At 55.3% G+C, this 27393-nt stretch overlaps 2 protein-coding genes across 3 annotated transcripts in view; both read right to left on the bottom strand.

Moving 5' to 3' along the window:
* SAMM50 (SAMM50 sorting and assembly machinery component) overlaps positions 1-2151 on the bottom strand; it is a 34083-nt gene extending 31932 nt beyond the window's left edge. The window contains exon 1 of the mRNA XM_059187212.1: positions 1992-2151. Within this exon, the coding sequence (XP_059043195.1) occupies positions 1992-2012 (21 nt within the window). The 5' untranslated portion in view covers positions 2013-2151. The remainder of the gene's footprint in view (positions 1-1991) is intronic.
* Positions 2152-4523: 2372 nt separating this feature from the next.
* On the bottom strand, positions 4524-20731 carry PNPLA3 (patatin like phospholipase domain containing 3). 2 transcript variants are annotated; one of them, XM_059187210.1, is made up of 9 exons: positions 20372-20731; positions 17603-17835; positions 16641-16706; positions 13802-14011; positions 12890-12950; positions 10014-10229; positions 9185-9317; positions 7921-8025; positions 4524-6973 (listed from the first exon to the last, which is right to left on the bottom strand). In XM_059187210.1, the coding sequence occupies exons 1-9, from the start codon at positions 20556-20558 to the stop codon at positions 6883-6885; spliced, it is 1302 nt and encodes a 433-aa protein (XP_059043193.1). In that variant the 5' UTR covers positions 20559-20731; the 3' UTR covers positions 4524-6882. The 2 variants fall into 2 exon arrangements, with proteins under 2 accessions (XP_059043193.1, XP_059043194.1); XM_059187211.1 differs by lacking the exon at positions 20372-20731 and adding an exon at positions 18072-18209.
* Between the last annotated feature and the right edge of the window lie 6662 nt (positions 20732-27393).

The following is a 27393-nucleotide window of genomic DNA, read 5'->3' as shown; positions in this document are numbered from 1 at the left end:
AGGCGGAAAGGAGCAGAAGAGGGAAAGGGAGTAGCAGACTCCCCACTGAGCAGGGAGCCTGACTAGGGCTCCATCCCAGGACCCTGGGATTGTGACCTGAGCTGAAGGCAGACACTTCACCGACAGAGCCGCCCAGGCACCCCCAGCAAGTTTTCTTGAACACCGTGTGCCGGGTACTGCGCAAGGGTGTGCTAACTGAAGGGACAGAACATGCAATCAATTTAGCGAGTTATGAACAGCATCTTTAAAGTGATACAGGCTGAAGTCAAATAGGAAATTTAAGAAAGCATAACAGATATTCATGGAAATGCTGTTTCACAAAATTTTTGTTTCCCATATGCGTTAGGGTACTAGATGGCAAATACAAAATGTTTTCTGATTGTGAATCCTGACCAAAGCATTCAAGTGATGCTGGCCAGTGGACTGTAAAGTTCAAATTAAAGAATATTGTTTTAAAGTATTTTATTTTTTATTTGACACAGAGAGACACAGCAAGAGAGGGCATACAAGCAGGGGGAGTGGGAGAAGGAGAAACAGGCTTCCCGCTAAGCTAAGCAGGGAGCCTGAGGTGGGGCTCGATCCCAGGACCCTGGGATCATGACCTGAGCTGAAGGCAGCCACGTAATGACTGAGCCACCCAGGCACCCCCACATTAAAGAATATTTTTTACCAACATATTTATCAAAGCAGCGATTTTAGCACCCAAAGAGCTCAATAACAATGAAGACTTTTGTTGTTTTTTTTCCTGTAACCCTAGCAGCCGTGCCGGGCGCCTAGTAGACCACGGAAATGAATGAATGCTTACTTTGTTGAAGATGTTACAAGGGAGGCAAACCAAGTAAGATCCAGCTCCTACTGTAACATCCAGAAACTTAGACCACAAGACAGCAAGAGAAAAATCTAAAAGGAGCTAAGACAGGCGCCAGAGGAAAACACATCAAGGAAGTTATCAGCGTGCCCAGACGAGGGCAGATAAGGAGGCTGATGGAGGAAGAGACCCGAACCGAGCTCTAAGAGATGGGACTATGGTCACGGCTGACGACGGGCCTGGGGGTGGGTGAGTGAGGAGCTGCTGGACAAGCCCAAGGACCGTGTCAGAAGAGCTGCTGTGTTTCATCTGAATGCATGATCTGTGAAGGGGAGTCAAGTCCAACCGCCCACACCAAGCTGAGGGGTCTGTGCTAAATTCTTTGGGAAGCGACGGGAAAGTATGGAAAACTCCTGAGCAGGACAAGTGAAAACGGTCGGAAAAGTAATGCGGAGGCCTGGGACTCAGGAGGTCTGGGTTCTGGAACATTCCGAGGCTCTAACGAATGGGGCCTTGGACAAATATTCACACATATTCTCTGGCTCTCACTTAAGATTACGATAAAGGCGAGCAGTTTGGCAAGCAGTGGGGACGCCCCGAGCACCCAAGTACTTTCACCCACTGTGTCTTAACTCTGGCAACAAACTGGTTAAGGGCTTTTCCTGCCTCCACTTGAAAAGGGGGGACTACAGCAGGGACAGCTTCTGTCTCTGCACCATAAGCAGGAGAAATGACGGCTCCTAGGTGGGTCTGGGTCTTCAAAGGACACTGGGTGCTCTAGGGGTCCACCAGGACCCCAGCAGGAGCTGAGCGGGAGACTGCAGAAGGTGACCCGTAAGGAGAGAAGACGCCCGAAACGGCGGAGGCCAGAGAAGTCAACTCTCCAAGAGGAAAACTTGTTACTCCGCCCCGGGTCACCACGCAAAGTCCGCCAGTCCTTTCGGAGCCACCGCCTCGCCGAGTGACCTTGGGCAAGTCGCGCCCCTCCTCTGGGAACCGGTCTCCTGCTCCGAGGTCTGCGGGACCCGCTCGCAGCGTCTCTGCGGCCTCCACCACGAGGCGTCCAGGCCCCACCGCCCTCGGCGCCCCCTTACCGAGGGAACCCCGGGCGCAGCCGCGAGAGCGTCTCCCCGCGGCGTTCGCCCCAGAGGTCACGCGGCCCGCGGGTCGCTGGGCCTCTTACCCGGGCGTGCACTGTCCCCATGGCTCCCTCTCCGGCCGCCGCCTCGTAGAGCTTCCCGGGGTGCGCAGAGGGCCGGCCCGCGGGGACGGAGCTGTCAATCAGCGTAACACCCGCCAGACCCCGGACGCGGCGCACTGGGGGCAGCCATGATGCCCCGCCCCTTAGCTCACGACACGTCCTCTCATTGGTCCTTAAGGGCCTGTGACCCGGATGTTCACACGGGCCCCGGGAAGCCCCGTTGCCTGGAGGCGACTGTAGCGCAGAACTTCCAGTAACGCCCGCACAGCTGCTGGCGCGGTGGGCGCGAGTCCCCGTGGGGACCCGCTGGGAGCCGGCGTCCGGTGTCGCCCGCGGGAGAGAGCCGACGGTGGGTGGGTTCGCCAAGGCTTCACCCGGGGCCCCCCCTGAACCCTCCTGGCGCCCCTGCCGGGCGGGTGCTGTGCGGGCCCCACGCGCCCGCGGAGCGTCCAGGCTCGCCTCCCCCGGCGTCAGGGGCAGCCCAGATCCGGGAGGGCACCTGCCACCCTCCTGCTGAGCGCCGGGTCGTCATAGTGGCGGAAGGCCCCGAGGGTGGTCCCCCTCGTTGGTGAAGGGAAGGCGAGGGTCACACTGCGTCACGGGACTGGAATAAGAGGGTGTGTGACAACGCCCGGCCCATCGCAGGGCCCTCGGTGAGCCGTGGGGAAATCAGTGGTATCTCCGCTGAGCTGCGGCCAGTGAGGACTAGCGAGGTGGTCCGAGGCATGGGCTGGGGGCGGGGAACAAGAGGCCACGGGGCTTCATTTGGGTGGCGAGTACAGCAGTCGCTAAAGCATGGTGGTCTGCTGGGGATTTGACGCGACGGGGAGAGGTGCCTGGCTCACCGTAAACGCTGAATAAACTAGATCTTCCTGATTTTCTCCTTCAGTATTTTCTTGAGTAAGCCTCTTCCCAAAGGTAAGCCATGAGGTTGACCTGCAGATTGTAACAAGGCCCCTGTGCCAAATACTTGAAGTCTGTTGGGTACAAGGCACTAGTGACAAGGTGACAAAAGACATATCAGAAACACAGTCACAGCTTCATCCTCAGACACCATCTCTGACAGTCAAAATGCATAATAACATATTAAAGGCTCTGAGAAGGGGCGCCTGGGTGGCTCAGTGGGTTAAGCCTCTCCTTCCGGCGAGGTCATGATCTCAGGGTCCTGGGATTGAGCCCCATATTGGGCTCTCTGCTCAGCGGGGAGCCTGCTTCCCCCCTCCCTCTGCCTGCCTCTCTGCCTACTGTGATCTCTCTCTGCCAAATAAATAAAATCTTTTTTTAAAAAAATAAAGGTTCTGAGAAGTCCTGCAGCACTTACACCTCGCTTACTTTCTTGAACCCCTTATTTCCTAAACTGATTGGGTCATAAGAGACTTTGGGTTTTGGCTTTTGAGGCTCTTTGGCCCTCAGTGGTGTTCACCAGTAATTCTGGGGCTCCTTTTCTGGGCAAAAGGTAGGGTTGTATTTCCCTCCCCCTATCCATGTGACTTGCTTTGGTCCGCGGGTTGTAGACAGAAGATATAGGTGTATCTGGATGACAGCCTTAGAGCACCGTATTCCTTTCTCCCCATCTGTGACCCTCCTTCTCCCCATCAGTGACCCTCCAGATGGGGGGACAGTTTCAGGCTGGGCCAGCCAAGACTGATGAGCAAATAGCATGAGAAATAAATCTTCTGGGGGAGTCTTTGTTCAATGCAGCATAACCCAGCCTATCCTAACTGGTCAAATCACCCAGTAGACCTGCAAGGACGCCAGTTTTTTGAGAAAACTTGGCTTCCACCGTGTTGACCTGGCCCCATGAGTAGTAGAAACGCAGTTCAGTGACCACACTGGCTCCCTTGATAACATGAAATCTCAGGCTCAGAGGTCCTAAGGAAGGGACCCTGGGACTTCCCACAGATGCCCATTGAGGTCACTCACCTCTTAGTTTGGGACACCATGGGGTATGGGCTCCATGGAATGGGTGGGGGGACAAGAGGTTAGATTCCAAAGGCCTTAAGTGGAAGTGGACACAGCAGGAGAGGACCAGCTGGAGGGGGCAAGATCAGGCAAGAAGAAGGGACTCAGTGAATCTCTGGGTCCTGGCTCAGGTGACTTGGAAGTTGACAGATACAGGGCAGCTGGACACAGGAAGGATTATGCTGAGGTGCTGGATTACGCCAAGGAGTAGCCTGGTGGAGGTGGCTGGGCGGGCTCGTCCCTCACCTGAGCCAGAGACTGGGGGTCCTCAGAGTGAACCACCCCCAGGAGCAGCTGTGAACTCCGAGTACAGGAGGCAAGGCTGAGCCTTGGGGACGAGCCCAGCACTCGGGACAGCCTGGTGTCCCAGAGGAAGGAGAGGGACTCTAGGGGAGGGGCTCTTGGTCCAGCGTCCAGGACAGAGCATGTCAAGGAGATCTCTTGGCTGGTGGGGTCCTAAATCTGGGGGAGGTGGGCAACATTTGAAGGAACTTGTCTGTGAGGAAAGGAAAATCAAAGCAGGGCTCCCGAGAGGATGTAGAGATGATGGAAAACGGTTTCAAAGTCACATTTATTGTGAGTTATTTTCCAATGAAAGAAACGTTGACCACAGAAATTTGAAAACCACATACAAGCACAACAAATGGACTGCAGTTACGGACAATGGCCAATGACCACCACTGTCAGTCCTGGGGGATACGTTCCCTACCTTTCCTCTGTACACACATACACACCCACAATTTGTTTTGTTGTTTTTTTAAAAACAAAACGAGGCTCACCCTCTGCACCAAGTTTTGTTACCTGTTCACCAAATAAAGACCGTTGCTCCCCGGTATTCGCTGGACCACACGGTCGTCATCCCTGACTCTTCCTGTGGAGTGTACACCAGAGCATAAGTGTGCCATATAAATGAGGAGTTTTGCTTGATAAGGTTGAACTCAACCTTGATAAGGTTGAACTTTGCTTGAACTCAAAGAATGTTGTTCCGTGCTGATCAGAAACCTCAGCTGAGCGGGAGAGGTGTGGGGCTAGGGGGGCAGTAAGGCACAGGTGGGGAGTGGAGACCTCTGTGTTAGCACACGTTTTTAAAACAATCATAAAACATGCTCACTGTGAGGAGCTGGAACAGTTCAAAACATAGCAAGAAAAGCAGCTGCATGTGATCCTATCAGCTGTTAACACAATTCCTTCCTTAGAACAATCAGAGGAACTAGCCTATATATGGACTATGCAGAAATACAACGGTTACTGAAAATACGGCTTAAGTGTGCTCCTGTCTGCCGCGGGGCCCTGCAGCGCTCCTAAAGAAAGACAGCTCATCGGGGAACCTGAGAACCAGGGGCTCGGGAGGACGTGTGACAGAGTGCTCTGAGGGGCCCGGTGGGTGTCAGGCCTGGCCTCCCCCCCACCCCGACCAGCGCAGCAAGCAAGGGGCAGTGCTCTGTTCTGGGGGCTCCAAGCAGCTGGGAGAGCCTGCCTCTCGCCCCTCTTGCCTCCCTTTGGAGGGGAGCGCCATCAGAACGGGAACCTCCGTACCCACGTCCCCAAGACACAATGACGCAGCAAGGAGCCGCAAGGTGGGGATTCTGAGTGCTGGGCAGTGGCTCCGTACACCTACAAGGAGCCTGCCTCAAGGTGTCCACAGTCTCATGGCAGCTCAAGGGACAGGCTCGCATGAAGGCTGCCCCGAGAACCACATTCCTCTTTTCAAGATCTTGTCTTTGTAAGAAAGTGCTGTGTTGGAACCTTCTGGTTCTTCGACTCCCAGAAGAACCTTCTGGTTCTTCGACTCAGTACAGGTGAGAGATGTAGCCTGTTTTGCCAATGTTGAGGATTTCGAGCTTATTGCTGTTGTCTTTTGGTTATGCTCAAATGCATAAATCAGAAAAGCAGCACATTTCACCTGCAGTGACATTACTCTGTGCTTGCCAACGCATCCCACCTGGGGAGAACGTAGGTGCCCATCTCTTGCTTGTCTCCATTAAGGCTCTGGGAGTATGGGCAGGGGCTATTAAGAAAAAAGGGGCACAGGCCACAAGCCCATCTGTTGTGCTGGTAAAGGCCTGGGAGCCCAGGATGCCTATCTGTGCTGTGCACTGCATTTTTTTTTTTTTTTTTTGGTAAGACTTAATAACACCTCCCTGATTCACATAACGCACAATGCAACAGATAATAAGACTCTCCGTAGTTTATACAAAACTCTATCAAATATTTAGGCTAGGTCAAAAAAGTGTTCCAAAATGTAAATAAGTGAGCATCTTTTACTGGCCCACCACGGTCAGTGCCCTCCCTGGGGAACGCTGCCTCCCCCTCCTGCCACACCGACCACTTCCTGTCTGGGGAAATGGGGTCACGTTATTTTTCCTTCTAAACCCCAAGACTGCACAAAGGGCAGCCCAACCCCCAGCCGTAAGTCCCCCCCACCCAGCCCCCAGCCCCACACAGCCCCAGCCCATCACAACAGAGGATGCTCCGGAATGTTGCGGTGGGAAGGCTGCCCGGCAGTTGGAGGTGGCCCCTCCGCCATGGGCTCCCTGGTGTCATTTCCCAGCCAAGTGAGCTAACAGACTCAGATGCTTGAATAGCAGGCTTCCTTAAGCTCTAGACCAACACGTACACCAAAAGTAGCTTCCTAGCTTTTCCTAAAAACAGTAGTTTGCCTTTGGTTTCAATAAACCATAATTTCAGCACCAAGGCAGGACCCTGTGTGTCAAACCCGGGCGCATCCAAGCCAGTGTGGGCGTAGCTGCAGAAAGATCGGGAAGTGCCTGCGAAAGAGTGTCCTAGATTTGTCTCCTCGATGGACTCAGGAACGCATCTGCATGAGGAGAGCGAGCGGGAAAGGAGGAGTCCCTTGCAGCTCCAGCCCCCAAACACCAGGCCAGACAGGAGGACCAGTTGCTCAGCGGCCTCAGCTCTGGCTCCTGCTGGACAGCAGGGACAGGAGCAGCGCCTTCACGTCCCTCAGGGAAGGCTGTTGGCCGTTTGCTTGCGTCCGCAATCTGAAACAGGTGAAGGATACTGACTCAGCCACTGTCCTGCTGCTCCGAGGTCTTCGGTCTCAGCAAGGACGCATGGCCACCACCAGCCCCTCCATGCATGCTTGGGTCACTACAGGGGGGTGGTGTCCAAAACCACAATGCTCTCCCATGCTGAGCTGATGTCACCATCCTGGGAATCTAAACTGGTGGCCCTCCAGCCACTGGATCGCTCCCACTGGATGTCTGCAGGCACAATGGAACCCATCAACCGGCCCCACGTAGACCACCAACTCAGCCACCAGCCTGCAGTGCCATCCCCAGGCCGCCTCCTCCTGACCAGCAGCTCCACTCCCTCGGGACGCAGGCAGACCCCGGGGTTTGCAACTGGTACCTCCTTCTGGCTCTAGAGCCTGCAAACGGCTCCATCCCACAGGTTCTAGTGAGACCAGGCCCTCCTCATCCCTTGCCTGAGCCAGTGCAGTGGCCCTCTAGCTCGTGAACCTGCCTCCCAATGGCCCGGCGATGAGAGCTCTTTCCCATGGCCACAAGAGTCATTGCCCACTGCAGACCAGACCCTTCCACTGCCCCAACTTGAACCCTTCTGTGTCTGCCAATAGCACTGAGCCCCCATCTCCTGAGTGCCCACCATGTGACCAGCACTGTGCCATCCCAAAGGCCACACAGAAACCCAGCGAGGAGATGAAGATGACCCACACGGAACAGGTGAGACCGCCAAGGGCCATGATTTTCAAGATTAGACCCAACAACCCTTATGGCTGCAACAAAGCCCTTCTTCACTCTGAATCAGTTTTCTGAATTCAGAAGCAGCAGCATCCCAGGGGCCGTGTTAGCAATGAAGAATGCGGGGTTCCACCCCCAGGGCCCCCCAACACCATGATTCAGCAAGCTGAGGTCAGATGAGAATTTGCATAAATAGGCAACCCCCCCGCCCCTGCAAAGCCGCGGACCTGGAGTGGGGGAAGAGCTGCGTCATCACTCGAGAGCACACATGACAGGTGAGCCACTGCAGCCACCGGATGTCTTCGGGCATGTCTGGAAGCCACATCACCAGTCTATAGGAGAGACACACACACACACACACACACACACACACACACACACACGGACATGCATGAAAACAAGCCAAAACACACACCTAACAACCAAAACCCAAAGGCAGGTACCCTAGAATAATGCCCTTTGTCCAGCGAAACTGCCAGACTCACATCTAACCCCAATCTGATCAGTCCCAGAAAGCAGATTAGGCACATGACATGAAAGGCAAACCTCCCTAAAAGCCCGAAAGTGAAGTCAGGTCAGGTGGGGCTCCAGAAACTTCAAGGGATTATCCGCGGAAATAAAAGAGGAGGGCTTTCCAGGCTTCTCTGTGGCACGGTACCCCCTGAAGCTGACGCAGAGAATCTCATAGTCAAGGTGGCACCTCCCCAGCCCGCACAGCCCTGCGGCACTGGGCCACGCGCCAGCTCAGCAGACTCCCAACCCCCTGCCCCCACCCCTGCACAAATGGATCCATTGCTGAGCTCAGATGGGGCCTCACCCCTGGACAGGGGTGTCGGGGAACAAGCAGCTAATTCAGTAGAGTGGGGAGGGGGTCTAGTCAGGAGAACCGAGCTGCGTTCGGAAGGATGGTCTGGCCTCTACAAGATGGACCAAAAGCCATGTCCACCGACTCACTAAAAAGACCGTAAACACCAACATAAATCTAAAGAAAGCAGAGGTTGGGGGCGCCTGGGTGGCTCAGCTGGATAAGAGACTGCCTTCAGCTCAGGTCATGATCCTGGAGTCCCCGGATCGAGTCCCACATCAGGTTCCCGGCTCCATAGGGAGTCTGCTTCTCGCTCTGACCCTCCCCCTTCTCATGCTCTCTCTCTCAAATAAATAAATAAAATCTTAAAAAAAAAAAAAAGAAAGAAAGAAAGAAAGCAAAGGTTAAACAAATACCCAGGATTCAAGTGTGTGCCTCCCAACGTTCCATGAATAAAATCCCGAAATGGAAGTGTACACCTACTAAGAAGGGGCAAATGAGAGCCTGGAGAAAAGAGGCGGCTTTAGAGGGGTCACTGTGAGGCACCTTGTAGGGCACTCCTTGTGGACCGTGGGCTCCGTGGCATTCTACACGGAGCCAGGCCACAGGTCAAGCGCCCTTACGTGGATTCTCTCCATCTCCATCCAACCCTGGGAGGAAAGCACAAAGCCACACAAAAGGCTCACCTCTGGGCCATGGCGATGGCAGACTCCATGGGGAACGTACAAGGCAGCATCACATACGACATGACCTTAACCGGTAAGAAATCGTAAATCCTGCTCACTTGTCCATGTTTCACTTTAATTGCATTATTCAGTGCTGAAAAATATAACGTGGAGGTGTGTCTCCCACCAGAGCAAAAACCAAACCACCTTCCCCAGGGGCTGCTTGGAATTTCCGCGAAATACACCAATCCGGGCATCCGAAGACTCAGAAGCACTCACCAATGAGATCAAATGAGTTGTTTTCCCAGAACAGCCCTCGGCTAGCCCACAGGACACAGGGTGCTCAGTGAACCACTCTCTTTTAAATAACAACTGTTTTGGGAGGGCTACACAAACTTCTCGAATATCCCCATCGATTTTTGAGTTTTTTCCTGAACCTTCCGCTGGACTTTGTTTCCTTCTGCCCAGAACCCTCCGCCAAGTGCTGGCTAGTGAATGAGCACAACAGACGTGCTAGAGCCCTGGGACCAGGGATGAGGTCCCCCGCGGCTCTGAATCTCTCCAAGTGCTCGATCTGAAAGCTGGTGTGCACACCTGTCCACGTAATAGCTGATCACGTGATAAAGTCTATCGCCACTCAATGGAGATTCAAAACTGCAGGTCTGGAGGCAAGGAGAAATCAGGGAAAGGGGACTCCTCAAGAAAGAAGGCTTTGCAACGGGTAAGCAGGAAGAGAGGGGTTCTGGAGGAAGGGCCTACCAGAAGGTTCTGGACTGAAGAGTCCCTTCAGTCTCTCTGTGTCACAGGAAACCACATCCTCAGCACCCCCCGACCCCCGCGCGGTCGGCACCTGTAGTGAGGCTGGGCGATAGGTTGTCCAGGATGCGCTCGTCCCAGGGCAGGATGCTGAGACGCAGGTGGTCCAGCAGCTCGTCTCCCTCGGGCTTCGTCCCCTCCGCAGACACCCTTGGGCCAGATTCCGGGTTCCTGTGTCCCCAGGGGAAGGTAAGGGTCTTCGCCTCCTCCGAGGGTAAATCCAGGCCCGGATGGGGCTTGTTGCAGATGCCTACCGGGGACACGGGAAACCAGCCAGCAGGTGAACACAGGCAGCAGGGGACCCTACTCACACACGCACCCGCAGAATGACAGGGACACAGGCAGCCCCCGGGGGAGCCGCGGGCCTGCCATGGGAGAAATGAGGGCGGGTAGATAGGTTTTTGTAACCGAGAGGAACAAGTGTGGGGCTTTGAAGCCAGAGAGATGAGAGTTTGGTTGAGGCGCCATCCCTCACTAGCCGTGCCAGTTCCACAGCCACAGGTGCATTTATGAAGGTGAAAGATAAGAATTACAACTAATTTATAATCACTGAATCACCGGTGAGGCTGTGTTTCAGGCCCCTGTTTAGGAACTTGGTAACAATTAGGACTGTTACTCCTGGTCTCTCTGCTCCTCCATTTCAGCTGAGAAATCAGAAGCACAGAGAGGTTAAGAGACTCACCCAAAGCCACACAGCCTGTGAGTGCAAGAGCAGCATTCGAACCCAGGTCTGACATTAAAGATGCCGCTCTTCCACCGTGTGGCTTTGAAAACAGTGCTGGGTGAGGGAGTCTGGGCAGGTCCCGCCCCCGGTGCTGGGACTCACTGGCTGATACCAGTGAGTGGTTCCCGCTCTCAGAGAACTGGCTCGCTGGGCTGGTCAAGGGAACAGGCTGTTCCAGGTGTCCACGCTGCCCCCCGGGGCCCCTCCTGCTCCCGACCTCTGGTTAGGAAGACCAGGAGCTATTCCCAGATGCCTGTGCCTTATTCCTCGGGTTGATCTCCACACCACCCTCGTGACCGGGCCCTTGGCCAAGCCTCCGGCTGCCCCCTGGGCTCCTGGAGGGACCAGCATCCACACCGTGCCAGGGGCCTTCAAAGCCTCTGCTCCCATAGATCTTTCCCACTTCCATCAGGCATCCTCCTCATCTGCCAGGACTGTACCCTCCCTCAGGAATGTTTCAAAGAATCTGTTCCCAGAATCTACTCACCTATATCTTTAGACTCCAACCCAACCCAGAGGCTGCCAAGGCCCATCTTCAGAACTACCAAGAATCCCCTGGGCATTTAATCCACGTTCCCCTGGCTACAGGCTGGACACAGAAGCCCAGGGAGGGAGGTGGTTTGCCCAAAGGCTTCTAGTTATGAAAGTCACTGTGTCACCTGAGTGTGCCCCTAAGGGCTCTGCGGCTGTCCCTGATTCCTAGATTCCTTCCAAATTCCATTGCATTCCCAGCCCAGACTGCTCTCCAGAACTTCAGGCCCTGCAGTTAGCTCCCTCCTGCACAGCTGCCCCCAGATGGCCCTGGGACTCTGCACACCCACCGACCCATGCACAGCATACCAGGCTTCCCCGAGAATGCTTTCCCTCCCCTTCCCGAGAGCCCTGAGCCAGGGAGCAGGACACCCCTACCCCAGCTGCGAGAGCCAGAAGCCGCGACCTCATTCCTGAGTCTAGCCCTTCCAGAATCTCTGGTTGGTCATCCGCGAGGCCTGTTCCCTCGGGCCCCTTGCACCACCCTCACTGCCCTGGCCCTCGATGACCCTTCAGCTGCCTCAAGGGTCCCCTGGAGACCAGCATCTCACCCTCTCGGCGGGCAGCCCAAGGCCTCGGCTGACCTCCCCCACTCCTGCTTCAGCGCCCCTCAGTGGCTCCCTACAGCTGCAGGATGCAAACCTCTACTGTGTCCACCGGGTCCAGGCCTGGCCCCTGTCCCCCGCCGCCCATCTTTCAGTGGCCCCTACCCCCACCGCTCCAGTCATGTGGGCCTTCCTTCCCTCCTCCAACCTTGCTGCACGCTCTGCGGCCTGCCCACCCCTCACTCCCGGCCCCCACGCCCAGAACACTCCTGTTCATCCCAAGTTGCAACACAAATTCACATCCTCCTGGAGCCCTCCCCTCCCCCGGGGGGCCATGCGGACCCCTCCCCTGTGATGCCACTGTGTCCTGTGGCTTCCTGTCAGCGCACTTGGCACACACTGTCCTTCCACTTGCTTCCTGGCCCACCTGGCCCACAGGCTAAGCTCCAGGAGGGACAGAAGCCACACCTGCCCCTTCCCGGTGGTACCCCAGCACCCAGCCACTGGCTTAGCACGCTGAAGAGGCCAATCCACATGGTCCGTGTCGAGAAATACAGCGCGACCTTTTAACTGCCGCTCCTTGGTCTCCGCCAAAGACTCGTACAGAGAAGCAACAGGGAAACCAACTCTTAGCCTTGAAGACGAACAGCCCCCAATACATCTCAGACTGGCAAGAGCCCAGCTCCCTCCGGTAAGGACAGCGGAGCTCAGGGGGCGTGGCCAGAGACCCACATGACCTGATTTCTCCACCTGGGGCTAGGGCCAGGAACCCGCTTAACTCCCTCCTTTGTTTATCTAAAGGTTCAACATAGTTTACAGGGAAAAGAAAAACCAACAGGACTGCCTTCACTGAGCAGACGGGGTTACTGCGGGGGTAGAGGGTGGGGACACGGGGGGGGGGGGAGGTCCCCGGCTCATCTCCGTCTCCCCATTTGTCTAGTGGGGCCAAGATCTCCTGGCTCCCGGGGCAAATGAGGGGACTGAGCAAGGTGTTGAGCGAGGACACGGAGCGCTGGCTTTCTACGGAACCCCAGCCATGGGTGACCGACTGCCCGCGCAGAGCTGGTTCAAAGGCCCTGTCTGCTCTCACCTCGCCCGCAGCGTACATACCGTTCTCCTCCAAGAACCTGAAGGCGTCTAAGTAGCCGCGAAGGCATATCTCGCCAAGCACCTGGCAACGAATCAAGTAAGGTAAATGCAGTGCAGAGACCAAGAGCAGAGCCCTCCCCGCCCGGAGCTGCTCCCATGGCCCAGCGCGGCCACAGCGAGGCTGGACACAGGGCTCCGCACTCCTAGGGGACAGAAGTTCGCTTCCACACCGGACCAGGCTCGAAGGACGCCCTGTCCGCGGAGCCTTTGTTGAGAGGCACTGGTTTCTCTGGGCTCCCTTGGTCCCCGGATGAGCCTCCACCCTCCCAAATACGGGGTCCTGTTCGAGCTGTCACAGGACAATTAACAATGGCCTTCTCCACTCATCTGGATACAAACCCCACATGCAAAGCAATGCACAGCCTCCCCTCTCTCCTGGGGCACACGCTGTGGGGGTACAGCGTCCATGCTGCCTTCTTTTTCCCCTGAGAACCATCAGTGGACATGGTCCACACATTTTCTTTATGTTAGGAAGAGAAGACCCCTGATGGTAACAAGCAAGAAAGATTAAACCACCAAATGCAGTGTGGTTCTTGACCACACTTGCAGAGACGAATCATCAGGATAACAGAAAAAAAAAAGAAAAAGAAAAGAAAATACCACTGCCCCCTGGGTGCACCCGGGGGGGTGCATTTTGATTTGAAAAATCAGAGCCCCTGGACATGTGATCTGTGCTGCAGGGCTGTTTAAGTCTTCCCAGGAGACTCCAATGGGCAGAGTGGGGCAGCCCTGAGCTGCCGGAAACCCTTCTCTGACTTTCTATTTGATGAGGGAGATCTGTTTCTGTTTGCGGAAAGAACAAATGGGAGGTCTCCTGGCAAGCAGGGAGGCGAAAAGGAGCTGTACCCCCAGAACACACAGCCCCCAACTCACCTTGAGGTCTGCAGGGAACAGGGTTCGAATCAGGAGGTAGACATTTTCAGAGCAGAGCCGCAGACTGAGCTTGGTCATGTCCACGTGAAGAAAGTTTGTGGACTTGACTTTAGGGCAGATGTCATACTCCCCATAGAAGGGGGACACAGTGATGGTCGTTTTGGCATCAAAGAAGGGGACATTGTCGCTTAGTCCTCCATCCATGTATCGCTTTAATGGGGAGGAGAAAAGGACATACTGTCAGAAGCTCTGGGCTGACGTCTTCTGGGTTTTTTCAGATTATGGGTAGAGGCTTCTCAGAGCCACAGGCTGATGTTGTGGGGAGACAAGGTTCCAGAACTACACTTTCAACAAAGCCTTACTGAGCACTTCTGTGCTAGGCCAGGCTCTTGGCTAGCACTCGAACGTGCTCTGTACTGTTGTGTAGTTTGTGCACTGCACAAAAAGTACTGGGCAAAGAGGCAGACAGAAGCTGGAGCCCAGCCTATATTATGCTGGCCAAGTCTAAAGCCTATAGGCATCTATAGGCAGGTACCTATAGATGTGCCCGTGTAATTTGCACGAAAGGGGTTCTGTGTGCCCTGCTGTCAGGGTACGATAGAGACCCTGCCTTCCAAGAGACAGAAGGTCTCTTCTGTGTTCAATTCCAGACCCCCTCCTTTGCTGATTGAAAAATCAGAACCAGCATCTTGAAGAGCTTTGGAGACTCAAATGGCAGCGAACCTGGGTCCAGGGCAGCCTTCAGAAACCCCCTCTGAACTCACAACCTAGCTGTGAGCAACAGCTTTCCTGCATCCATCCCCTCTGACAACCTTTGGCTGGCACAGGCAGGCTTGGGTATAATATGGACAAAGTTTGCATCGCTCAAAGCAGTGTCCAGAATGATACCCAAATTCCCAAATCCCAAATCCCAGCCATCCTAGCCCCGCTGTCGATACCCACAGAGAAAGTCCTGCAAATATCACAGCCCGTCCTCCCCAAGATCTACAACCAGTCCAGAGAGGAACCACCCGTGCTCAGCCATGCCTTAGCCAATCCAGAGAGTCTTGCCTTGAGTCCAAAAGATGATCACGCGTGTATATGCAGTATTTTCAAAATCATAGCCACACAATTCCCATGGAAGATGTAGGGAAGCCTCAGAAACCTCATGGCAGAAGGGGACATGGACCGGAACGTCTGGAACCTTAGGGAACACTAGGGAGGAAGCAGGCTGACCGTTTCTCACACAAAGAGTAGTCTCAAGTCCAATGCACCTTGTCACGTAGACTTTTCCTATTCATTCCAGATTTTCCTATCGTAACCCTCTGAGTTGGCTGGGTGGAATCACAAGAAGGAGGTGTTCTGATTCTCTGTGGGTTTCACTGGAGGGTACTGAATGTGTGACCCACCCCCCGACTTCTAGGGGGACTGAGGCAGCCTGGGCCAGATGGGCAAGGCAGGGACATCTCCCCTGGTGGTGAAACAGCCCCCACTTCCTGCAAGCTCCCCTGGGCCAGGCTCTGTGCCAAGCAGCTCAGGGCCCTCGCTCATGCGAGCCTTACAACACCTCGACCACACTGCACTATGAGTAGCCCTCGTCCTGCAAACTCATCTCAGAAAGGTTCAGAGATGCATTCCAGGGGCACCTGGATGACTCAGTGGGTTAAAGCCTCTGCCTTTGGCTCAGGTCATGATCCTAGGGTCCTGGGATCGAGCCCTGCATTGGGTTCTCTGCTCAGCAGGGAGCCTGCTTTCTCCTCTCTCTCTGCCTGCCTCCCTGCCTACTTGTGATCTCTGTCAAATAAATAAATACAATCTTTAAAAAAAAGAAAGAAAGAGAAAGAAACGCATCCCAAGCAGTCCAGCTAACATGTGCCGGAGAGGGGATTCAGTCTGGGTGTGTCTACCAGGCAGAGGCCGTGGGCTTTTGGGTGGACCCCTGTGCAGCTCCAGGCTTGTTTTTGCATCCAGAAGCAGGGACCATGTGTCTGTTATGGGGCTGGGAAGCTTGGGAAGGCGCAAAGGGAAGCTTGGTGTGACAAGCCTCTGCCTTTGCTCTCCAGTGTGAGGACACCACTGCCCTGGGACATTGAGATGTGTCTGCTCTCGCAAGACAGGTTGTCTTAGCTTGGCACCACAGATGTTTAGGAACAGGTCATTTTTGGGGGAGTGGGTCAGCCTACGCACTGCGGGATGTCAGCCGCACCCCGGGCCTCGAGCACTCCCTCACTGTGGCAACCCAGACTGTCTCCAGACATTGTCCTGGGGTCAGGTCGGGGGTGGGGGGAGGGAGCAGAATCACCTGGGGTGGTCACCATGGCCCTAAAAGGAGGCTGCCAGTGGCCTGGCATCGCCTGGCATCTGGTCTAGCGCCTTCAGAAAACACAGCATACCCTGTGTCTCTCCAATCCTGCCAGGGCTCAGCCATCGGTCACAACATATATTTGTGGGATGGAACCAAATCTAAGCCCTGTCAGCAGCTTCTGCCCAAAAGCCCTTTGCCCTAAAAGGGCAAAGGCAGAGCCAGAGCAGGCCGCAGACTCTGGAGTGCTAAGAATAAAGCTCTCCCGCAAGCAAGGAATGGACACGGAAGCACTTTGGAGTTTAACCACACCAGCGGGGACCTATCTGGGGCGCTCAGCTGAAGATAAGAGAAACCGCTTACCTTTCAAATAGCGAGATAATTAATTCCACCTGAAAGTTGATGTACTGCCCAGGTAACCTAGAAGGGGGCCAGCTGGGGAACCTCGGTCTGAGAGGCCAAGAGGCAAAGGCTCTGCATTTGGGGACAGGCCCCAGGGAGCCTGTGGCTGGGGCCCTGCAGGCAGGAGCTGGGCAGACAATTTAAAAGCAGACTCACCACGCCTCTGAAGGAAGGAGGGATTATGCCACAGAAGAAGGGGATGAAGCTGGAACAGAGCAAGGCCTGCAAAGACAAAAAGAAGTGAAACCCCAGACCCGAAGAGCCTGCCTTCTGATCCCCTGGGGGCCCACGTCAGCCTTCTTCAGATGAACAGAGCAACAGGCCAGAGATGCTCTTTGCAAAGGGGGGGCTTTAATAAACGAGCTGAACGAACAACAAACCAACCTACACACTTGTATTTCAGGGCCCAAGTAGAAGCTCCTAATGACGCTGGGACATCAGCTCCCTGTCCCTCTCCCCATGAGAGCTGCACTGGGCCCTCACAGAGTCCCAGACTGACTAGGAAGACAGCAGACCAGGGCTTCACAAACGCAGATCATTGCCCGGACAGCTGGTCAACCACAGAGTCCATGGCTCACCCAGGATTCTGGTGCAGCAGGCTGGAGGGGCCTGAGAGCCTGGAAGCCTATGAAGCTTCAGAAGCTTCCAGATATTGCTAATGCTGCGGATCCCAGCGGGCGGCAGGGGGGCAGGAAGCAAGACCAGCCCTCTGCAAAAAAACCTGCTCCTATGGGAATGGACCAGTGCTGCCTATCCAGAAAAAGCTTTTAGAAACAAGGTTAAATGGAGGTTTTCGTGGCTGCTGGGATGCTACAGATGCTATATGTGCCAGGAGTATACGTGGTGGGAGGTGGGACACCTGTGCGACTGGGTCTCTGGAGAAGGGATCACGAGCCAAGTCTTGAAAAATGGGGAGGTCGTGTTTGAATCTGAAACCAACTAAGAGCGTTCTGGGATGTATGCGCGCTAGAGACCACTGACGGCCAGCCTCCTGGGCAGCCAGGGCTTTTTGCATCTTAAGAAACGGGGCAGGTGGCCTCTGGCAGCCTTTTCTGTGTTGCTTCCAAAGAGAAATAGCTTTTCTTACTTGACAAGGCCCAAATAAGCAAACTGCTTACATCCACAACTTCCTCTTTGGAATGAAAATCAGACACGAGCACATTTTCCCCATCGGACACCCTGGTGAGCGAAATGCACATTTTGCCAGAGATGAGCCTGTGGATGTCGTCTGGGAGGTATGTCTGAAGATCATTTCGGAGGCGCCTGCCCAAGTTGAAGGCGGGGTGGAAGATGCCCATCTTCCGGCTCCTGGCACTTCGGGCGATGTCCATGAGGATCTCCGTGATGATGTCTGGGGGGCAGGAGACAAACACACAAAGGACTGTGCCACCCCGGCGATGGCAGTGCTTTGTGGCAAGACCCGAACCCCAGGTGGCAAGGAAGCGGCCAGCCTGCTTCCAGGCCCACGCTGATAAAGCAGCCACGTGCGGTCATGGGCCCCTTCCAACGTGGCCATTCCCGTCTGAGGTGCGTATACGGCACGTCGGAATTCAAAGGCTTCATACAAAAAATAAATAAATAAAATACCTCTTTAATCGTGTTTTGTGTTGATCAGGTGCGCAAATGATAATATTCCGGCTGCATTTGGATCAATGAAATTAATTCCCCTTCTTTCACTTTTTTTCAGTGTGGCTGCTGGGAAATATTAAATGACACACACGGCTACCCTGTATCTCTCCTGAACAACGCTGCCCTAGGTCCCGCCACAGGAACGAGCCTCCCGAGGCCCAGAGGCATTCTCTCCTCTGCTCCATCCCCCAAAGCCCGAAGTGGAAACACCCCAGCATCAGAGCTTTAGCACAAAGGACCGAACTCTGCAGGAAGCAGAGAGTCAGTGCAGGCTGGGGCCCAAGGGCAAGTCCATCTCTTACTGGCCACGTGACCTTGGAAAGTCACTGACCCACACCATCTCAGACTGTGCATTTTTAACTTTGGGGACACAAGGGATTAGATAAGCTACCATCTGTAATATCCTCAAGTCAGAGAAGGTTCCTCATGAAGAACTAGTCTTACCCTTAAGCCTCTGACACCAGAATTACCACTGTCTCACGGGCACAGGCCACATTCATGCCCCGTCAAGCCTCACCCCTGGGTCTGGACGCCCTCTGGCTGATCCGCACTGCCCTGACATACAAGGCCCCCAGTCTCAGCCCAAGACCAAGCCCGTCGGAGATCAAGAGATGCAGAAGGACACACATAAGCCTGTCCATCCTGGCAGACCTCTGACCTCAGCTCGCCTCTCCCTACACATGTGGCCCCTCTGAGCCCAGGCAGAAGGGGCAAAGCTGACACGTTCTGCCGGGCTCTGCCACCAAGTACTTGGCTTGGAAGGACTTGCAGGAATTCTTTCCAAGTTGTGGCCCGAGGAAATGCCCCTCAGTGGTCCCCAAATGAGACAGGAATTTAAAGCAGGGCTAATGGAATGGGAGGAGCAGCTCCTGCCAAAACCTCTAGACCCCACCTTCCAAGGACCTGGTGGTCCCCAAGCCTCCCCCTGTCCCACAGGGTACAGACCCTGGCTGCACCTGTCCTCTGCCAGTTAGGAACCCCCTCTGTCCTGGAGTCAGTACAGGTTACCTTGACATACAAGGGCTGTCTTTTATCGCTGCCAAAGCCCAGAGTGTGCGGACTGGCCATGTGGCTGGTCTAATCCTCCCTGAGGCCACACTCCTGCCCTTTGCTCCCCTCCCATCAATGGAAAAGCCAGCCAGGGCCTCTCTCCCAATCCCCACCTCCCGGTCAGCCCAGGGTCTGCTCACGGAGCCTATCCAATGGCAGGGCTGACCTTACTGGCAGGGACTCCTGGCCACGCAGGAACAAAGTCACTCCCTGTCGGCCAAGTCCAATGCCACAGTCCCCAGGGAAGAGCGAAGAGTAGATGGCTAAGGAAGCTGAAAGGGGTCAGAGGAGGGGCACTCTGTTCCCGTCTAGGGGTTTTGGGGGGCAACAGCTCCAGCTGCCACTTGTCCCAGTTCCTGTCCCGGGGCCTCAGAACCCCAGGCCACACCCTAGTTTGGCCCAGCTGGGCACAAGCCCACATCTTGCCCTCCCACCACCAGCTACACACACAGATGTTTAATTAGCACGAGATTCAAATGCACCGGACCTCGTTTCCAGGGCACTGACCTGGAGGGGAAGGATGGTATGGGGGATGTTCAGGGATCCACCCCAGCCCGTAGGAAAGGTCTAGTACCACCTCCAAGCCCCCCACCCCACAGCATCCCCCAACCTCCCCCATGACCCTTCCACTCCAAACCAGTAAACCTGCCCAGGAGGACTCCGAAGTGTTTCCCTCCTGAAACGCTATCCAGCACACCCCACCCTACCCCCAGCAGGGGCCAGGCTTGTCTCCAGTCCCTGTAGTCTCCAGAGGGAAGACGGCGCCTGCCCAGGGACACAGCCAAATGTCCCCCTCCGGGTCCAACCCAGAGCAAAACGTCCAGCGCCTTGTGACCTGATGGCAGGGACCGCAGGGACCAGCTCCACCCTTACCTCCTCCCCACCCGCCCCCATCCTGCCCCCTCCTCCGCGATGCTCCGTTTGAGCTCACTCTCAGTTCCGGGGCGAGGGGCTTCCTGTAAGCCCTGGCGCCACAGTAGGGCAGATACGCTTAGGGTTCCCACGCCCAGAAGAGCCAAGGCCAGGCGCACCCCCTTCCCGGGCCGGCCCCAGAGAAACCCCCACCCCGCGCCGAGCAAGAGGACCCGCGGAGGTAGCATCGGTCTGGGGATGGGCGCCCCCCCACCCCAGGACGAACCGCGCGGTGTCCGTATCCCGTCCCAGCTCCACCCGGCGGAGCCCCGGCGGCGGCCCCCGGACGTACGTACCCAGCGAGATCCCGGAGAGCAAAGCGACTCCGTGCAGCGCCCCGGCCGAGGCGCCGAACAGCATGCGCGCGTCCTGGACGAGGTGCGGAGCGCGCTCGCTCAGGCAGCGGGTCGCCCCGATGTGGTAGAAGCCCAGGAAGCCGCATCCCGAGAAGGACAGGCTCCATCCGCGCTCGGGGTCGTACATAGCCGCGGCAAGGCGGGGGTCTCGGGTTCGGAGCCCGCAGTGGGAGTCGAACGCGCTCCCGCGCTCGAGCAGGTGGAGGGGTCCCGCGTCGGGATCGGGGTCTGGGGACCGCCCGGCACTGCTCCGTGCCCGAGCGCGCTCTCCGCCCGGCCACGGCGCCGCCGCTCAGACAGTCCTTGCGTGACGTCAGCCGGCAGCCCCGCCCCTCGGGCCTGCCGCCGAGCCTCCGGGCGCCCAGTGGGGGCGGAGAGGGGTGGCAGGGCGCTCACTCACCCCACCTCTGTCGCCGCTGGGGTGCTGGGAGGAGTCTGGGGCCGTGGCAGAGGGAGAAGAGGGCCTCAACCCCAGATGGGGGTCGGAGAGCAGTTGTGCGTCCCCCAATGGCAATGGATGTCCTGAAGACCGAGGGCTCCCTTTCCGTTTCTTGTCATCCCTTGAATCAGGGAGAAAGTGAAGGTGGCCCTCTTAGGTCCTTAACATCCTTGGACACTATCCTTTCCCTTTTCATTCGGGGACAGCAAACCTTAAGCAGGCACCAGCATCTAAATAGAATTGAACGGCTTTGGTTGATTTTCCTGCAGTTTTTACTAAGATAGTTTCAATTTGTGGCAAGTGGTAAAGAGAGTGACATGAGGTTTCCATTTCAAAGTTTCACTTACAAGTAAAAATTGGGAATTAGGGGTGTGTGGCTGGGGGCGGTGCGGGAACGTGGGAATCCGGCAGGCTGGGGCTTAAATCATTGCTGGTGCTCTTAAGAAGGTGAGGTGCCTAAGCTGTCCCTTGGCTGGTGTGAATGGCACAGAGCATTTCCACAGCAGCCTGAGCAAAGAGGTTGGGTGTCTGCCCAGAGTTACAGAGCCAGAAATCTGGGTCTCCTGGGCCGTCCTACTTCCTGTTGATGGGCACAGAGAAACCCCCTCCCTCCTCCACAAAGGCCGGAGGGGGAATGCAGGGAGTGTGGACTTTGGAATCAGGCCTCCCCCTTTCTGTGCCTCAGGGTCCTCGACTGAAAACAGTTGCAGTCAGGATTCAAAATGTCACCTGTGCGTGACCTCTCCACCCACAAAGCTTCCCAAGTCCAAGGCATCCCCTGCTGCTGTTGAGCCTGTACCCACAGGGGCAATGGGGAAATGGGAACCGGCTGGAGAATTACCCAATGTGCTCAAATCCAGCAGGGGTCAGAAAAGGTGATGCCCCGCCTTCTTGGTTCAGCACCCCTGCTGTAAACAAGTGTCTTTCTTGTGATCTGCTGATTGATTCCACATTGTTGTGCTATTTGTTGGCGATATGGCTGTTTACAATTGCCAGATGGGGTATCAGAGGCTCAATCTGTCAAGCATCTGCCTTTGGCCCAGGTCATGATCCCAGGGTCCTGGGATCCAGTTCCTCATCGGGCTCCCTTCTCTGCAGAGAGCCTGCTTCTCCTTCTCCCTTTGCCTGCCACTCTGCCTGCTTGGGCTCTCTCTCTCTCAAATAAATAAATAAATAAAATTTTTAAAAAAGATAAAATAAAATGGCCCCACACGTAGTCCCGTAGAACTCTCTGGTGTTCCCAAGGGCAAGAAGGCTATGTCCTGCTTTACAGAGAAAATACCACTCTTAGATAGGAACTACCCAGGCCCAAGTTATAGAACTGGTGGCTGTGAGTTCAACGTCAACAAGACCCCGGGATATACCGAGTTAATGTTTCTAAACAAAAATCACACGCAACTCAAGGTTATGTATTGATTGGTTGACAAAAGTGCTATGACGGGAAGCACCCAGGAGCCTCACCCCGTGTTTCCTATAGGAACAGCAATGCAGAGGTCACTCTTTGAGTGTGATAAGCATAATTCTCAGTGATATAACCGCATGAATAATGAGGACCGTCTCCTGACTTCCACGAAGGAGCATGGGTACGTTCCGTGGGCTCCAGAGTTTCTTTCCCTCATAGAACCCGAAGCTCAGTCCTGTTCTAGCTGTGTTGGCTCAGTCCACGCGACGCCTCCCTGCAAAGCTGGGTAACATGAGGGCAGGCCTCCTTCACCCAGTTACTAGTCTGGAAGCTTAGTGTGAGGGAGGTTTTGGCTTCCCCACCAACCCCAGAGTCCTGATCCTTTCATCATCCTCCCCTCAATGCCCCTGGCTTGCTTCTGAACCCCCTGCCTCCGTACTCAAGCTTGACATTTCCTAAGCACCGAAGGCCAAGTTAGGCTACTGGGACTAGTGCTGCGTCAGCCTCCTGCCCACCCTCTGCCCCCAGCCTGGGCTCAGTCTCCCAGCTCTGGCTAGAAGTCACTTTTTTTCTGCCCCCCTTCCTCCTCCTCCCCTCCCCCACCCCCTCTTCCCCTCCCCCCTCCCCCCTCCCCCTCCCCCTCCTCCCCCTCCCCCTCCCCTGTTTTCCCCTTCCTCCTCCTCCTCCTTTTCCTCCTCCATCTTCTCTGTAGTAAAATATATGGAACATAAAATTCACCATTTCAATATTTTTAACTGTACAGTTCAGTGGCACTGAGTGCATTCACAATGTGTGTGGCCATTACCACTCTCCGTTTAGAACTTTTTCATCTCATAGAACACAGACTCTATCGCCATTAAACAGTCCCTCTTCCATGTCCCCGCAGCCCGGGCACTTGCCATTTTGTTTTCCATCTCTCTGGGTTTGACCACTCTGGGGACCTCAGAGAAGTGGAATCCTGCAGTATTTGTCCATTTATGACTGGTTTGTTTCACAAGTCCCATGCCCTCAAGGTCCAACCATGTTGGAACAAGTCCCAGAATCCCTTTCCTTTTAAGGCTGAATAGTTCCCCAATTTATGTATGGACGGGGTTTAAGACACTCTACCCCAAAATATAGTATCTTGGCATGTTGAATGTATTAAGCTGAAGCAATTTGAGGAATGGCAGGTCCAGGAAGGACTCTGTCCCTCCCCTGAAGTGGGTCAGAGACCCTCACGTGAGAGGTGCCTTCGCTATGCCCAGAGGAGAGGAGGATGCTTCTCGCCAAAGATTCGGGGACAGACGAATCCGAACCAAGGGCTTTGCTAAGTTTCCACCAGAGTTCACTACACTTACCACCTGTCTTTTGTTCTCCTATATTTCTCCCCAACTTTCCACTCTTCGTTAAACTGAGCATAAAAACATTCAAGTTGAACCCTTTCTTTGGGTCTTCATTTCTTTATGAAGGCTCCTGTGTCACAAACTTATATTCATGCATTTCTAGGCTTCTCTCACAAACCGTCCCCGTCCAGAACTTTAAAGAATTAACAGGACGTGGGTAACATTGAGGGTCCTGTCACTGAGCCTTGGAGAAGTCAGAGGGACACTCCCTGCCACACACCCCGGCTTGTGTTTCTACTGAGCAGCATCGTCCCTAGATGGGTTCCTCCAGAAGCTGACCCAGAAACCAGGATTCCAGTCCAGAGCGATCCCAGGAGACGCTGGAAAGATGCAAGGGAGGAGTCATAGAGGCAGGACACTACGGGGTGGGGGGCTCACTCCTACAGAAACAGCATGTCTTGGGGAGAGCTGGGAACACTTCAAAGGCAGAAGGGAGTAGGGAAAAGAAATAATTTGCCAAGAATGGATTGCTTTGGGCAAGGTCACCCTTCTAAGGAGAGTGGAAGGCGGAGAATGGGCAGATCACCTCACTGGTGCTGACCAACTGCTAGAAAGTTCAAGACCCGGCAAAAGGTCTCCAAGGCTGACAGGTGGTGAGAGAAGGGGAGGGGTTAGGGGGGCACTGGGGGGAGGCGGAAGGGCCTGGGACAGCCCACTAAGTCGTCTCCATTCTATTCTTGCAGCAATGGGAAACTGCGAGCTTGGGCAGAGTGGTGAGGGTCCTATGCACAAATCAGGAAGACCCGCCCGCAGTCTAAAACCCCACGGGGAGAATGCAGTAGGTTGAATTCTGAGATGGGAAAGAATGACACCTTCATTCTCACCGCCTCTAACTGCAATTTAGTATTTCCATCAGATGCAAATGCGGGACAGAAATTACAGTAGCATTATTGGAATCCCCCGGGACTCTCTTCCTAATAGAAATCACAGACCTTTTTATGCCAGCTTATAGTTGCAGAGGTCCAGATAATATTTCTGCTTATTCCTTTAAAATCACGGTGTCTGAAAAGCCCCCCCCATGTGAGGTCTTATTAAATGTACAAAGAAGGACATCCATTCGTATATCACAATTAAGACACATTTTGATAACTGCACTTGACAATAAGCGGTTTTCTTTGTAATTCTTTAAATTTCATTTCATGTGTTGAAAAACCTTCCTCGCAGAAGCGGTGTGTGGTCTCACTGTTGCTCGTGGAAACAGGTGGCTGGGCCGCAGGCAGGACAGGAGCCCCAGGGCAGGGGGAGCAGGAACAGGATGCTGGCAGCCACTTAGGGGCGCTTGCAGGAGCCCCAGCCGGCAGCTGGCCACAGAGGGGTGGGTGGACTGGGGGCTACTTGGGAGGCAGAGAAAATGGACTTGACAGGTGGGTTGAAGCGAATTCAGATAGGCAGATGGGGAGCCTGCCTTGGCCACGCTGAACTGGACCGGCAGGCTAGACAACCAAGGGCAGGTCAACAGTGAGACTCATAGACCTGGAGCTCGGGGAGAAACCAGAACACCCGATTTCAGGGTGGTTGGGGTAGAAGTGGTAGTTAAAGCCAAGGCACAGGAGGAGACCACACAGGAGGAGTAAACACAGAAACAGGGAAGGTCCACGTTGGGGGAGGGGCTGAAGTGGGGGGAAGGGCAGAGCCTAGAAAGCAGGTGTCACAGACTCCCAGGGAAGGGCAGCTTTGGCTGTGCACACAGGACAAAAACTGGCTGGCGGTGGGTGGAGGAAAGAAAGGGGACAGCTCCTTGAAGAGCTGGAGGGAACGGAGGGAAAGAGGGAAGCCAGTGGGGGGGGGGGAGCTTTTTGAAAGAGAACATTTGTATGCAGCAGAGATACAATTATTTGTATGCAACAGAGAGGAGGACCCTGCGGGACACCTCTTGGGGAAGAGGGCCAGTGGGAGGAAGAAGGTTCCCAGGGACAAGTGACTCTAGGTGGGGCTGGGAAGCAGTCAACCATGGGGCATGACTGTGGCCCAGTGGGTCGGTCAACGGGACATGGGACTGCATGTGTTCTCTGCAACGATGAAGTCGCTGGGTGAGAGTGGGTTGTGAGGAAGGTGCATATGGATTGGAACAGAAAGTTTCCTCCAAAGGGGGTAGGGCTGCGTGGGTGCGAGCCCGTGAGTCCCGGGGTCATGAATGGACTGAGCCAGGGGATTGGATCCATTTCACTAACAGCTGCCACCCGCTCTTGTGAAAGTATAGAACAGCTGGAGAGGGCTGGGATTTTTACGGTGGCGTGATGGAGGGAGAAAGAGCAGGGATTGAAGGTATTTGCAAGGAAAAAGGTACAATGGTGTGTTCAGTTCATCAAACGCAGAGGCCATCAGACGGAGGTGGCGCCAAAGTCAGCAGTCACACCTGTGATGCCTCAGGATTAAGAAATCAAACCTTGGGACACCTGGGTGGCTCAGTTGGGTAAGCCGCTGCCTTCGGCTCAGGTCGTGATCCCGGCGTCCTGGGATCGAGTCCCACATCGGGCTCCTTGCTCAGCAGGAAGCCTGCTTCTCCCTCTGCCTCTGTCTGCCATTCTGTTTGCCTGTGCTGGCTCTCCCCCCCACCCCTGATAAATAAATAAAATCTTTAAAAAAAAAAAAGAAATCAAACCTTAAGGACTACCCAAAGAGCTTTCCCCAACAAGCCAAGCTCCCCAGGTGCCATCAGTTGGAGTAAAGCCCTTGCTTTGCTTCTGTCCTCTCCAGAAAGTCTTGTCCCTACCTCCAGCTGGGGAGCACTCCTAACCACTCCATGTTTGGCACTGCCTCATTCAAATCAAATTAGCTCTAATACGCCCTTACAATTTTGAATTCGCCTCAGTGTATCTTTCAGTGGGTGGACCACAGGATGTAAGCAGGGGAAGGAGGGACTGTGGGCGTGGGCAGAGCTGCAGGCTCAGTGGTCTGGGGCTGTCGGTGGGGCAGAAGCACCACTGGGTGGGAAAGCACCCTGCCGGGGAGCGGGCAGGGGTCCTGGCTTGGGAGGATGAGAATGGGGTCCCGGGTGCGGAGCAGCTGGCGGAGGTGATAACGTGAGGGCGTGAGCGTGGGTGGATGGGAGAGTGGGGTGGAAGACAAGGCCATCGAGGGAGCTCACGGGGTGCAGAGAAAGCAGTGAGCCAGGGCACGAGGCCATCCACGGACGCCGGCAGCTCAGGCTCGGGTATGGTCACTGAAGCGGCCATGGGGCTCAAAGCACCAGGGGTTTGAAGGACCAGGAAGATGGGTGGTCTGGAAGCAGAGGCGAGGAGCAAGGACGTTGCCCCCCCCCCCCCCCCCCCCCCGAGAGAGAACCCGGCTTCCTGGGGGGACCAGCATGGTTGAGGATGGGAGGGGCTCAGCAGGACACAGGGTGTGTGGGGAGGGAGCCAGGGCTGGGCTGCTGGTTCCGGGGGGGGGGGGGGGGGGGGGACAGAGAGAGCCAAGCAGAGGGAGTCCCAGACTCAGAGCTTGGTTTCTCAAGAAGGAGCCCAGGTCACCTGCTAAGGGGCGAGGCCCGAGACAGGTGTGTCGGTGTTTGTCCAAATCGGTGATGAGTTCAGACACTTAACCCTCCTCCAAGGAGGCTGCAGTTCAGGAGCCCTGGGACCCGTCAAAGGCCAACCGCGCTGCAGGCTTCCTCGCAGCACTGGTGAGCACCCCACTGGTGAGATGATGGGGGAGCCCCACCTCCCACCTTCTCTGGCCGGAGCAGGGAGGCAGGGAGGAGCGAGTGCTGGCACGGACCAGCACCACTGTTGGGGAGGGG

The sequence above is a fragment of the Mustela lutreola genome, chromosome 8, assembly GCF_030435805.1.
Source record: "Mustela lutreola isolate mMusLut2 chromosome 8, mMusLut2.pri, whole genome shotgun sequence".
NCBI classification, from domain to species: domain Eukaryota; kingdom Metazoa; phylum Chordata; class Mammalia; order Carnivora; family Mustelidae; genus Mustela; species Mustela lutreola.
This window is presented reverse-complemented; position numbering and strand designations above follow the sequence as displayed.